We start from the raw sequence: 13,747 nt of genomic DNA, 5'->3' as shown, positions 1-13,747 counted from the left end.
TCATGTTCAATGTCTGTAATAGCTGATAATAATATACATTATAATTTTTTTATTCTAGTTTTACAAGCTTTCTGAATATGCTAGTGCTCTTTTCTGTCATTTTTAATTACCTCTTTAGTAAACCTAACATTATACATAACCAGCAAAAGCAGCACAGCTTGAATCTCTTCCATACTCGTTATTCATTTTTTTTACAGTCTATTTTTCACCATGTAAACGACCTGACCGATTACTTTTAAGTGTGCGTCCTTACATGACGTGACAGCACGTGCCGCGCTCATGTTGACAAGAGAGGAAAGTTCATTTTTCCGAGGGGTTAACTTTTTATTTCGTAAATTATGAAGATAATGTTGGAATAATGACACAGCGTATATTGCCCCAGGCAGTTTTTACTTTAACTGCGACTGACAGAAGAATTCATTTTTTTCTGAGATGATTATTACACTTTACAACAAGTAAATAGCTTATATAATACTGTATTAGTGCTGGTGGCTGTTAAGAGTTGCTATGGCTACAGTTAAGACATTCCAGCTGCTGGAGAAAACAGCATTGACATTTTTGATGCGGCAGATAAACTGCATGTCACAAAATGATTATGATTGAAAATCATCACATGTAAACACTAGATCGGTTTAGATAACGTCTTATGTAAACAGTCCACTAAATTTTTCAATCGGAATGACAAAAAAATCGTGGCTAGTGTTGCGCAAAAATGATTACTTTCCGTCACTGACTTGGAGGAGCAGTCACGCGCAGTCCTACATCATCGGACTAATCTGCCTAATCTTCACGGAACTTTAGGTCGCGGTGGAAACGCAGACAGTTGCAGGTCTGGGGGGAGAAAAGTTCCTGTAAAAAAAAGTTCCTGGTACAAATTTCCTGGTAATTTTGGTGGAAACGGGGCTTAAGACTGAGCTGGTGGTGTCGGTGACCCAAGCGAAAAAGGATGGGTCACACCGAAAGGAACTTGAGTAGGGCTGCATGGTTAATCGAAATTAAACCACACATGTTTTTTTTTTTTTTCAAATACAAACTTTTTCAAATGCACATTATAAGCGACTAAAACTTGATTTACTACTGATCATAAAGCCATGCTTCACTGACAAGCTGTGCATAAAAACATAAATTGCAGTCTTTCATAATCGCACTAAGCCAAATCGGTTTAAGCATGAATTCGAGTTAATTGCAATTAATTGTGCAGCCCTAATCTTGAGAGCTGGGCCGAGCCATAGCGATAAGCAGCCGAGGTGGAGCCAAGGTGTCCACGGACTAAGGTGAAGCCAGAGGGAATGAGGAGCCTGGCGGAGCCAAAGGGGTGCAGGGATGAGTCGCAGACAAAGTCCTGGAAGTCCATGGTGAAAGCAGAGCAATGACTGACCAAGCTCGAGCCAATGGGGGCAAGGAGCCAATCAATGGTTCGAGATGGATTGGTGGGTTTGAAGGTTCTAGGCAGAGCCAAAGGGTCGACACTCCAGGGCAGAGCTGGTTAACTGAAGGCCCCAGGCTGCTCCATTATTATTAGGTATAAGGTAAAGACATATTAGGTAAAGACAACTTAGGAGAAGCCAATGGGCTGGAAGGAGCCAGCAAAGACCCGGGTAAAGAACTGGGTAGCACAGGCAAGGGTTTACAAAATGGCCTCCTTGACCGATACAGGGCAGAGAGAGAGAGTCCTTGTCTAACATGTGTAACCCTCCTACACAATTCCCTTTAGTTATTTTTTTTTTTAATGAGTTATGTGCATGGGGAAAGAATTTGTGAGAGGTTACTAGAATTTTAAACCAGGATGTATTGACAGCAACTAAACTTTTGGCATGCAACTCTCACTTAAGTGTAGAGAGGCCTGGTTAGCTTAAATATACTGTGTTCGTTTTTTTATTTTATTTTTTTACTGTAAGCATAAAACTCCCATGCACATATACTTAGCCACTATAACACTCACTTGCAAAAATGAAACAAAAAAAAATGTATATCACACCAATCACATTTCAAAATCAAACACACATAAATATCAGACCACAACTGTTGAATGTTAAACTCAAGATGTATTTGTATTGATTTTTCTCTAGGTGTGTTCACCTTTTAACACATCATCATATTTCAAATGAAATGCAATGAACAATACCCTGGGGTTTTTCTTTTCACTTGTCTCAGTTTTGTGGTACCACAACGTTGGCGCGCTTGTTGGAGCTCAGTAGAACCATTTCCAAATAGTATTGTTTGTACTCACGAATCCTTGGTAACAGAAAGATTATAGTGACCGTCCATCCAACTGATCCGTCCAATGGTGAGATACGCAATGATGAAACTCGTCTGTCCATACGTGTTGCAAACGCAACACCTCCGGCCTGCAGCGCGAATCCTGAGCACATCTATTGCAGCAACGCGGGTGGCAACATCTGACGCACACTAGCCAAAAGTCCACAAAATTGAATGAGCTTAACTATATCTTGTCCAAAAATGTCAAATTCATTTTAGTTCACAATGTCCATACTCACTCAGAAACTCGGTGGCAAAGTGGATTTCCGACTATACTGAGCAATTTGCACATGGCAATGGCGTTAGTTTCACTTCAGACGAATCTCCGTGACTCATTTAACCAGCTGCAAACAAAGCTCACTCTCCCGTTTTAACAGATTACTTACTGACAAAACCAAGAAAAATCCGCCCCTGGCTTTTAACTTCGATTACCATTAATATATCAATCCTATAGAACTTAGAACTAACTTATGCTCGTACCATCCCCCATTGTGTTGTTTTTTTCGTTCCCCTTTTCCAGTCTCGCGCTATCTTTTTTTTTCTCATAGACCCGCCCCCTCGGCGACCTGATAGGTTGCCCAACTGCTCTCTGGATGGCACTGATTGGATGACAAGCAAACTGACACCTGGCCACCCAATAAAAAACAAAATAACAGAGGGTTCAAAGGTTACTCACAAGAGGATATTTCAACACTTCCACTTTATAACAGAATTAATACATTAAAACAAAAGTGTATTTGTACATCAGGGACAATTGAACTGGCCCATACTTCAGAATATCTTGTATTTCCGTTAACAGAGCACAAAATCAACAATATATAAAATTAGCAGGGGCTACACATGGGACAGAGAGATACTTCAGGAATGACTATCTTGGCTGACACGGGACACATAGAGGAAAGGGAGGTGGGAGTAGGAGGCAGGGTGGGGACATTACGGACAATAATAACTTGTTGCTGGGCAATGACAGGCATGGTGCTTGGTGATAATACAGGCATGATGCTGGGTGACAAAACAGGCATTATGTTTATCGTTGCAAACTTCTCACTAAAGGGGTTCAGATTCAGCATACTCACGTCAGCCTTGGCAGAAGGGGCTGGTCTCCTTCGTATTCTACCAACAGATCCACTGGAACGGATAATGATGCACCCGGTCAGACATGTTTTTGGGCTCATGCAGGCTCTGGGACGATTATGGGCTTAGGCACTAGTGCTGGCATCGTGGTGGTCTCATGCTCCATGTCTGTGGTGGGCTCAAGCTTAAATTTCCACTGGGGGTTACCTGAAGGCGCGGTGTATGCAGTGTGGACTGTGGCTTTGTGATCCCCCTCTATCTCTCAGATGGTAAAGGGGGATCCGCAATGAAACCATCAAGTCTATGTACCGCATTACTGTCCTTCGAGGGCAGTTTCTATGCTGGCCTGCGCTAGTGCATGGAGTCAAATCTGCCTGGAAAAACAAGCAGTTGCTTGCATCATCATAGTGGCCGAGATCTGCAGATCCAGAAACCTCTGCTTGTGTTCCTCGTGGGACAGAGCCCCATGTTAGAGGAACGGGATCTTTACTGCAGTCCATTGTGCTGGGTCTGTTCTTCTGTCACACTCACAGTTGATGCAAATAAATAAAAGAGCTGGATCTAAATGCAGCCATAATGCAGGCATCTTATTTTATTAAACACTTTGGTTACTAAGACAACATCAACAGAACATAAACAGAACACCCGGTATGCACGTCCAAGAACAGACAATAAACTGAAAGAAACTTAAATATCCAAACAAGCTAATCAACGAAACTATCAACAGGTATCCAATGTATTCAATGAAATGAAAAACAATGGAAACCAGACTCAACCACATGAAACGGAAACAAAACGTGTGCTAAACACACAAAAAACACACAAGAAAAGATCAACCGTGACAATCAGCATCATTATTTTTTCCTTCCCTATTTATCAGTGCTGGCTCAAAAATAAAAAGTTATTTCTCTATAGGTCATTTAAATCACTCTAAATGCATCTCTCTGTTCAGATGTATCCCATTTTTATCACACGGATTTACGAGAACACCTGCCACTGTCATTAAAAAGCATTTTAATGGCTTTATTGTTTTGTTCTCATAATGTCTTGTAGAGGACAATGCCTTAATCCAGAAATCGGTGCAGTAATGCATTGTGTGCGCGTGTGTGTGTAGTAAGATTAAGTGATCAACTAAAATGAGGATTTTGTTCTCAGAACCATGAAAATGTTGTAATTGTAGGTCTTTCTCTTTGTTTTTAAACCAGGTTGTGTAATTCAATGACAAGTATGGCACTTAACCACATTTGTGTTTTATAGATGTTTAGATCTTTACTGGGTTTGCTGCTTCCCAAAAGCCTAAGTAGATTATAAAGACCATAGGTTTTGGACCATTAATTTTCCAAAACGTCATGAGCAGCCTACCTAGATGACAATTTTAGGCAGCATTTTGCAATTTGCCAACTGTATTGAAATCATTTGTATATCATGCCCTAATGCTCATCATCATAGTCATTCTACAGGAACGATAATCATTTGAATCCTTGTTACATTTTGTAATTCCGGCAAACATATTCCTATAGGCTAGTACTGTACATAAGCAAAGCCAATGTACAATGAAAGCTTGGGATGTAGTAAGTCTCCCTTCAAGGTTCTGCTACTGACAATATTCTCTATTTGCTGCAATGCAGTCTTTTTCCAATGCCTATCAACTTAGCGATCATAGATATCAAGGACTTTTATTTATTGAAATAATTTCACATTCACAGTCATTCATAGCCAGTAGTCATACTTATTCACATTACACTGAAAAGCAAACAGAAAACTAAACAAATCTGGTAGAATATATATATATATATATATATATATATATATATATATATATATATATATATATATATATATATATATATATATATATATATATATATATATATATATATATATATATATATATATATATATAATATAGGATATACAGTCAATGTAAAGTATCCATCAAGTATGTTGAATATAAAATCATTTTTTAAGCATTTCCATGAAACTTACGGCCCACACTTGCTCAAATGTAACACTTTACTTTCTATTAATTTTGCAGTATGCAGTATCGAATAGCTTGTGCTAAACTTCTTATACATCATATTTTTATACTTAACTAGGATTTTTTTTATTGTATTGTCATAGCTAATTTGATTTCTGCTGCAGTTTGCTCAGAATTCAACTGACCCAAATGATGTGGGAAATCGAGTTCTGTCTGTAATCATACACTTACTTGAGTGGATAAAGATGTTGCTGACACTCTCTGGTCTCGCTTTTCCCCTCACATCTTATACCTCTCTCTTCTTTTCCCAACCTCTCTATCGTTGGGCTTTTCTGGTTTTGCTGCCGGTGAGGTTTTTGCAGGTCAAGTCCCAAGTTTGCAGAAAGGCAAATGTGAAAAATGCCTGCTGATTCTGATGTTGTCCCAGAACTTTTTTGCTTGCTAGGGCGTGAAAATGCATCACATGCAATGTCACTGTTTCCATCAGGAGGTCCTAAATAACATTTATATGATATTCATGATTAATGTGGTCCACATTTACACAGAATAATAAACTCTGTTCAAAAAACCCTGCCTACAAAGGCAACATGCAAACTCCACTAGAAAATCACTTGAAAATTGAGTCTCCCACTTGAAGTGTCAACAAATATTCTTTAAACAGTTAATATGTTCGCTATTATACAAAGTTCTGTCATGAAACTGAAGACTATAGGTCCTTAACCCGATCTGGTGTCTATTACATAATTCTGTATAGGGCACAGCTGATTGGCTCCTGCTGTATCAGTAGCCAATGATCTCGCTTTTAACCCTTCAAATACTTGGTCAGCATTTGCTGTATTAGTTGCAGCGCTCTTTTAGAAACCCGCCACCTTCCCCAGCTCCAACTGTATAAATCGACCACGGTAATTCATGTATGCTTAAGCATGTCTTACTTGCTCACAGCAACAGCAATAACATCAATACCAAATACAATAGCGTCATTTTACCTTGCCAAACACTGTTGTCACTCAAGATGTATCTTTTCTTATTTAGTAAAATTCCACATGTGTCCACCCAGGTCCTGTCAGTGCCCCACAGGAGACTGGTGTGCTGCAGTCGACTGTTTGAAGTGACTGACATCAACAAAGCCCAAAAACAAGCTGCTCACCAGAGAGAGGTCTTCCTCTTCAATGACCTACTTGTGGTAAGTAGGCATTTCATTATGTAGATTTATTATTTTATTGTGTAATGTCTTGTCCTTTATTGATATTGATGTTGTTGTTAATCATGACAAGGACAAAGAGATGACGACAAGTTCAAATTCAAGACATGCATTTTCCATAAATTATCTCAATGGTCTTGCATTAACAGTTACAGTGAAATTTTGTATCCAACTATATGAAATGCACTCAACTTGATCTTCCATTTTCAGTTATGCACTACAGACTTGTGTAAAAGCTAATCTAATGAAGTCCTCTCTCCCACAACTGCTCAAATAATTTGATCAAAGCCACAAAGTACAGCCCTTGAAATTAATCAAAGATTAAATGTCTCTTATAATTAATGGAGGGCATTAGACTGAGTGAAAGGCTATCAAAGCAATGTATTAAACTATTCTCATAATTACAAGAGCTCATTTTAATCTGGCCATGAACAGGGAAGAGAAAACCACAAAACACATTTTCCCATTACAGTTATTGGTGAAACTGGGTGAAATCCGAATCAGAAATACACATGACATTTGCAACACTTTCTATATGTGTACTGGAAAAGAAATATAAAAGGAGATATATAAAATCCAAATATCCAGTCAATATCACGCCCATTACACATTATTGAGATTATTACACATTTTGTGGCAATATTGATTCTCATAACGGCTTGTCTTGCTTTGCTCAGAGAAGGTTTGGCATTAATTGTTTTGAGATATGAGTTGGCTCCGTGATTCTTCTTCTTCAAGAGGCTCTCCTGCCACCCGTAGATTTGTGGCAGAATGAAATATAGGTTCAATATTGTGGTATTGGTAGTAAACCAGTAGGGAGTCTGTTAAGTAGACTCTCAACTCTCAACACTAATCTGCGTGGCCTTCTATTTCTCACGTACGCTCAAACACTTACAGTCTAACACTGACAGACATAGCAGGTAGGTAGATAGCGTGGTTATTGATTATTCAGAACTGAGTTGAGAATGTCAGTTGGGAATTCAGTTCCTGGGTTTTAATTGAATTTGAATTATGCAAGCAAACATTCAAGTGTGCAAGGAAATTATGCAAGTAAACAGTTGCATTTTTTATGTTTTTTATTTAAGGTCTTTTCGTGTATATATATATATGACTTTGTTTGTTCAGCACATCCTACAGATGCTCGATTGGATGGAGATCTGGGGAATTTGGAGGCCAAGTCAGAACCTCAAAATTTGTTGTTGTGCTCCTCAAACCATAGCTGAACCATTTTTGCTTTGTGGCAGGGTGCATTATCCTGATAAAAGAGGCCACAGCCATCAGGGAAAATTGTTTCCATGAAAGGGTGTACATGGTCTGCAACAATGCCTAGGTAGATGGTACGTGTCAAAGTAAAATCCACATGGATGGCAGGAAACAAGGTTTCCCAGCAGAACATTGCCTCTGCCGGCTTGCCTTCTTCCCATAGTGCATACTGGTGCCATGTGTTCCACAGCAAAGCAACGCACTCACACCCGGCCATTCAAGTGATATAAAAGAAAACGTGATTCATCAGACCAGTCCACCTTTCTTCCATTGCTCAGTGATCGAGTTCTGATGCTCACGTGCTCACTGTTGGCACTTTCGGTGATGGACAGGGGTAAGCATGGGCACCCTGACTGGTCTGCAGCTCTGCAGTCCCATACACAACAAATGTGATGCACTGTGTATTCTGACACCTTTTCTATCAGAACCAGCATTAACTTCTTGAGCAATTTGAGCTACAGTAGTTATTCTGTTTGCTCGGACCACACGACTCAGCATTTGTTCTTTCCTTGGGCCACTTTTGATAGATACTGACCACTGCAGACCAGGAACACCCCACAAGAACTGCAGTTTTGGAGATGCTCTGACCCAGGGGCATCACATTTTGGTCCTTGTCAACTCACTCAAATCCTTATGTTTCCCATTTTTTCCTGCTTCTAACAATCTATCAACTTTGAGGACAAAATGTTCACTTGCTGCCTAAAATATCACACACACTAACAGATGCCGTAATGAAGAGATTATCAGTGTTATTCACTTCACCTCTCAGTGGCAAGGCCGCTCATTGGGTTTTGCAACAAAGCTTGTGTTTATACCATTCTTGCTCTTTTGGTATTTGTGATAGTGAACCTGTTTAACATCTTTATCTTTCCTTCACAGATTTTAAAATTGTGTCCAAAGAAGAAGAGTTCTGCTGCCTACACTTTCTGCAAGGCCATGGGGCTATTGGGCATGCAGTTCCACCTTTTTGAGAACGAATGTAAGGTCCTACAGCTAATTGGTAAAACATGACTCTACCTACATTTTTGCACAATTCCAAAAACACACCTATACATAAAATTCATTGCATTTTTTTTAGCTGAAATGAACCCTTGTGACAGTAAAACACTAATTTCTATTTCTTTTCACTGAAATATAATTATCGCTGCCTTCACATGCTTTTGGACATTTCATACTTCCCACTTCTGAAGTTAGCATGCAAGTGCTTTGTTGTCAGAAAGAACAAGAACCATGGAGGACAGTATTCGCCACACTATCTATAGTCAGCTTGCTGACAATTCTGAAATTTCGGTCAAATACATGCAATTTTCGCTGTGTTTAAGACTTTCTTAAGACTTAAGACTTTAGACTTTATTTGTCCCCATAGGGCAATTGGTTTTGCAGCAAGATAAACACAGAACAGTTCACAGATGCACAAATACAAGACAAGAACACATGAAAAATTATTAATATGACAGGCCGTTGTTAGAGTAAAATTTCATAATGCAGCAACAATTCCATAACCAACCCCCTTTCAGCAACAACATCAACAAAAAAAAGCAATACTATACATATTATAATAATAATAATAATAACCCCATCACTATTTAATAGTTATAGACTGTCTACTCCTCTGGGCTGAATTCATAATCAAGATGGCTGTCGGGACGAATGAATGCTTATATCTTATTCTTCACTAGAGGTAAACTGTACCGAGACCCGGAGGGCAATATCTGGAACTCAGAATGAAGGGGGTGGTAGCTATCAGAGAGAACTGCGTTGGCCTTCCTAACTACCTGTCTATCATACAGGACAGAAAGGCTACTCTGCTGGACACCTATAATTTTGCTACTGACCTTCACTATATTGGAAAGGGCAGTTTTGGCCTTGACAGTGAGACTACCATACCAGCAAATTAATGAGAATGTTAAAATAGACTCAATATATGATTTATAAAAAAGGGTCATGAGAGTCTTATCAACACGAAATTTCGACAGTTTGCGAAGACATTACATTAATACATACAATATGCTTCAAATGATTATTCATGTATGTAAATATGCACTACTTTAATGAAAAGAAAAGGCGTGGTTGTGGAAAATAAATTATAGTCTACCAATCCGCCATGTCAAAAGTTTGTGGCCCACCCATCTTGGAAACTTGGGAATCAAAATTATCCCTGAATTATCTTCCCAGTGGTAAATATGACTTGAGAGGCCGTCTGTGTCCAATTTTTAATTTGAATTTGAATTTTTAATTTTAATTCCAGTAGCATGCGAAGGCAGTATTAGACTTATTTTTGTGTGGATCCGACAAAACTATGTTATAACTTCAAAACACTTTTACCATAGTGCATGATTTGTAAACGAATGTATTCTGACATTTGCATCACATAACCAGCTCCAGTGTGTGTGTGTATATATATATATATATATATATATATATATATATATATATATATATATATATATATATATATATATATATATATATATATATATATTTATTTATTTATTTATTTATATATTCTGATGTAGTAAACTTGCTTGAAAGCTCAACTGTTACATCATTGCACTTGCAAAGCAGAGTGCTCAGTTACAATCACAGTAAACACGAATGACAGTAAAACAGCTCAAAGACTTGGTGAAGCAAGCTAAATGGCATTGTTGTTTCAGTTTTTTTAATCTCACATTTGCTTATGTTAACAATTAAGGTAAGGTTAACACTTAAGAGTGCGTTTAACACACATGGTACATTATTTTCAAATACACAGGGCATTAACCTTTTAGTGTCACTCACCATACATTTAATTTCCAAACTGCCACGATATGTACAACAACCAACATAATAAAAGGTTATCAGATACATGTTCATCTATTTTGGGTAAAACTAAAAACACTTGTTGTGCCACCCAGTGGACATTTCCTTTTTAAAGTGTCTTGAAACGTGCAGGACACAATGTAATATTGATGTATTTTTGTTTTTTTTCAGTGACTGCATTGGGTAAATCAGAAAGAGATTAACATGTGTATCATGTACTGTGTGGTCCAAAGGTCTGAGAGCCTATTCTCTCTAAGATGCATAGATACACAGCCACAAATTTATGATGTTGCAATTGTTTGTGCAAAACCTGATAATCCATTTTATACAGAATGATTTCAGAATGTTTAAAAGAGCATCTAATGTGCGTCAGTGAGGACAAATGGCCTTTTGCAGAAAATAATTGGTTGAAGCCAACATTTGTCTTTCATTAGTGACCTAGAAATCTTGCAGAATGTTAAACGTTTCTTTTTCGTCAACTCTGATTGACTCATCATACTGGAAAACCTGGATTGTTGGGTTTTGCACAAACTTGTTAAATCTATACTATCTTAAGTTGATACCGCCATTAAAGAAAAAAAAAAGAGTTCCTAAAAATGCTGTGCGTTGTGCCTAACAACGCCCGTCAGCCGTGACTTATTCAGGATACAGCACTAGCCTCGAGTACCGTATTGCTTTATCACACAATACAAACATTAAAGCCAAAAAAATGTATTAATGCAACTTTAATGAAGTAAAATCATTTAAAAACCTTCATTCCACTGGGAAAAAAAATAGTTCCCTACCGTGAACAGAAGTTACATTATTATAGAGTGTGGCAAAAACTGTCTTTATGAATTAGTCAGTAGCAAAGGCTTTTATACTAAAAGGAATAAAACTGGTTGTGAACACGGAGCAAGACACATCTGACTAATGCTTTGACTAGCGCCAATTAACTGTTAAAAGGACAAGATATCGCAGCGGACATTTAAACTAATTTTTTATTATGAAACTAGGACTGACCAGAAGAAAGAAACTGCTAAATGCAGGTAATACTCTAGCTCACTGTCTTTTTCTCAAAATACAACATTATACAGTAAGCTTCAATGTACAATATCAATTGAGAACATATGTTTACGTTGCTAAGCATGGTTGCTAAGGGTGTTGTGCAGTGATACACAGTGATCAACAACTGTTGGGTGAAGCGGTCATAGCTATTGACCAGTCAGAATCAAGGACTGAAAATATCCATTTTATAAAAGTACAATATAGTGTATAATGTAATATGTTGTTAGTATGAAATATTAAAATAAATGGAAAAACTTGCAAAATAGGAGCTATAAAAGGAGGATAAAAATTTTATATAAAAGCAATTTTCTTAGTTTTACAATTGGGTAGTAAATTGTGTTTTACCTTTGTAGGGCAGTGTAAGGAACCTGGTCACTATGGAGTGAAGAAAAAACTTCAGAAAATCCAGTCAATTATGTGCCTTTCAAACGCCCACCTCACTGATTTACTTCCAAAAATTAAAAAAAAAATACCACATGATAAATGAAGATGACAGGCACCCTCTCATTTTCCAATTAAGGTGGCAACAAGCATTTTTCTCTTCCTCCCACGATTTCGCCTTCACACACACAAACATTCATGGCAGCTGGTCTGTAATTAAGCGAGATGAGAGTGTTAAGGCTCGTGCTCATATTTCGCCCCTCTCGAATCTGTAATGACTGACTGAACAGACTGGACGCGATGGAAGAGGCACAAATGAGTAAATCAACAAATAAACAAACATGTTTTCAGCCACAGCCACAGACAATAAAAGACACAGAACGATTGCTGAGTGACCAGTCACTGTAGTGATGGAGTTTATAAGGTTTATAAGCAGTAAAAGTGCAAGAAATGAGAAAATGAGTTATAAAGGTGTTATAAAGGTATTATGAATGCATTATCGGGGTATTTCTTAACCTGGAATGACATAAGAAGCTTCCGAGCCGGTCAGAACATATTTGGTGCTTAACAAAACATCACCTGGCATCTTTAATCAACTGACGGTTATGCTAACATAACTTGGGCTCTGTGGGCTATTGGTCAACATTATCCAAAATAGCCAAATATCTATTTAGGCAGTGTTTTAGGTTGCTGTTGTGGGTAATTCTTTCTAAAATCTTGCTAATTTCATGATGAAGGTTATGGAAATTAATATAATAACCAATAACAATTGATTTTTAATAGAAGCACTACCCCTTGGGATATGTTGAGTTGCTCTCACGGGTAAACATGACCAGTCTCCAAATCTTGGTAAAAAAAAATAATAAAAAAACTCCTCGAAATGACTACAGACTTTGTGTTTTTATTCTCTGATGATTAAGGAAATTGAATCCCCAAAATTGTAATTCTGTCATTATTCACTCACCTTCTCATGTCATAACATAAAAGTAAACATTTTTGAAGAATCTTCAAACTGTTCTTTAGTGACAGTTAGTGACCCCATCTTTTAAAGCTCCAAAAAAAGTGCAAAAGCAAACCAAAAAGTATCCTAAAAGTATGATAAAACGCATGAGAACTATTTCCATTTAACGTCTATGACCACATTGACATTGATGAAGCAATTTTTTGAATCCGGATATGAACATGTTCTAGATGTGACCTTTAGCAGACTAAGATTGTCAGTGAATAACAGGCTAAACCTTTGCTAATACTGTATCCTGTCTGTATTTTGTCTCATTTTTGTTTTGTTGCAGACTATCCTCACGCCATCACTATTGTGTCTCCGTGTTCGGGCTCTGATAAGAAGCAAGTGTTAAATTTCTGTGCTCAGAGCGCAGAGGAGCTCCTCAAGTTCGTAGAGGACCTGAAGGAGTCCATCGCAGAGGTGTCAGAGATGGAACAGATACGGATTGAATGTGAGTTGGTTGTGTCAAAATATCAACTGCATGTGCACGAGAGAATTTTAGTGTGTACCTCATTCCAAATAATTTGGGAGGCTTTGTTTAGGTAAAGTCATTACATTTCTAAGCAAATGGTTTCCGTTTGACTGAACCACTGGTGTTTCCTTTTCTTTAAAAACTTACCTTGAAGGAAGGACTTGAGCCATATTAGACCAGAGTATTATAGACTTGTGTATGGGCTCTTTTGACTTGGGTTAATAGTCAGTCAAGAGAATTTTGTCTTGCTCCATGATGTGAATCAGCAGT

The 13,747-nt window shown here is 37.9% G+C and overlaps 1 protein-coding gene across 3 annotated transcripts in view; it reads left to right on the top strand.

The window, feature by feature from the left end:
- iqsec3a (IQ motif and Sec7 domain ArfGEF 3a) overlaps positions 1-13,747 on the top strand; it is a 177,139-nt gene that overhangs the window by 142,309 nt on the left and 21,083 nt on the right. For 2 of the 3 annotated variants that reach the window (XM_067428473.1, XM_067428475.1), the window contains exons 9-11: positions 6,369-6,494; positions 8,655-8,775; positions 13,295-13,456. In XM_067428473.1, coding sequence (XP_067284574.1) covers positions 6,369-6,494; positions 8,655-8,775; positions 13,295-13,456 — 409 coding nt within the window. The remainder of the gene's footprint in view (positions 1-6,368; positions 6,495-8,654; positions 8,776-13,294; positions 13,457-13,747) is intronic. The other variant, XM_067428474.1, reaches the window with a different exon arrangement.

The sequence above is a fragment of the Pseudorasbora parva genome, chromosome 20 (assembly GCF_024679245.1).
Source record: "Pseudorasbora parva isolate DD20220531a chromosome 20, ASM2467924v1, whole genome shotgun sequence".
Taxonomy (NCBI): domain Eukaryota; kingdom Metazoa; phylum Chordata; class Actinopteri; order Cypriniformes; family Gobionidae; genus Pseudorasbora; species Pseudorasbora parva.
The sequence above is the reverse complement of the archived record's forward strand: the minus strand, read 5'-3'. Positions and strand labels throughout refer to the sequence as shown.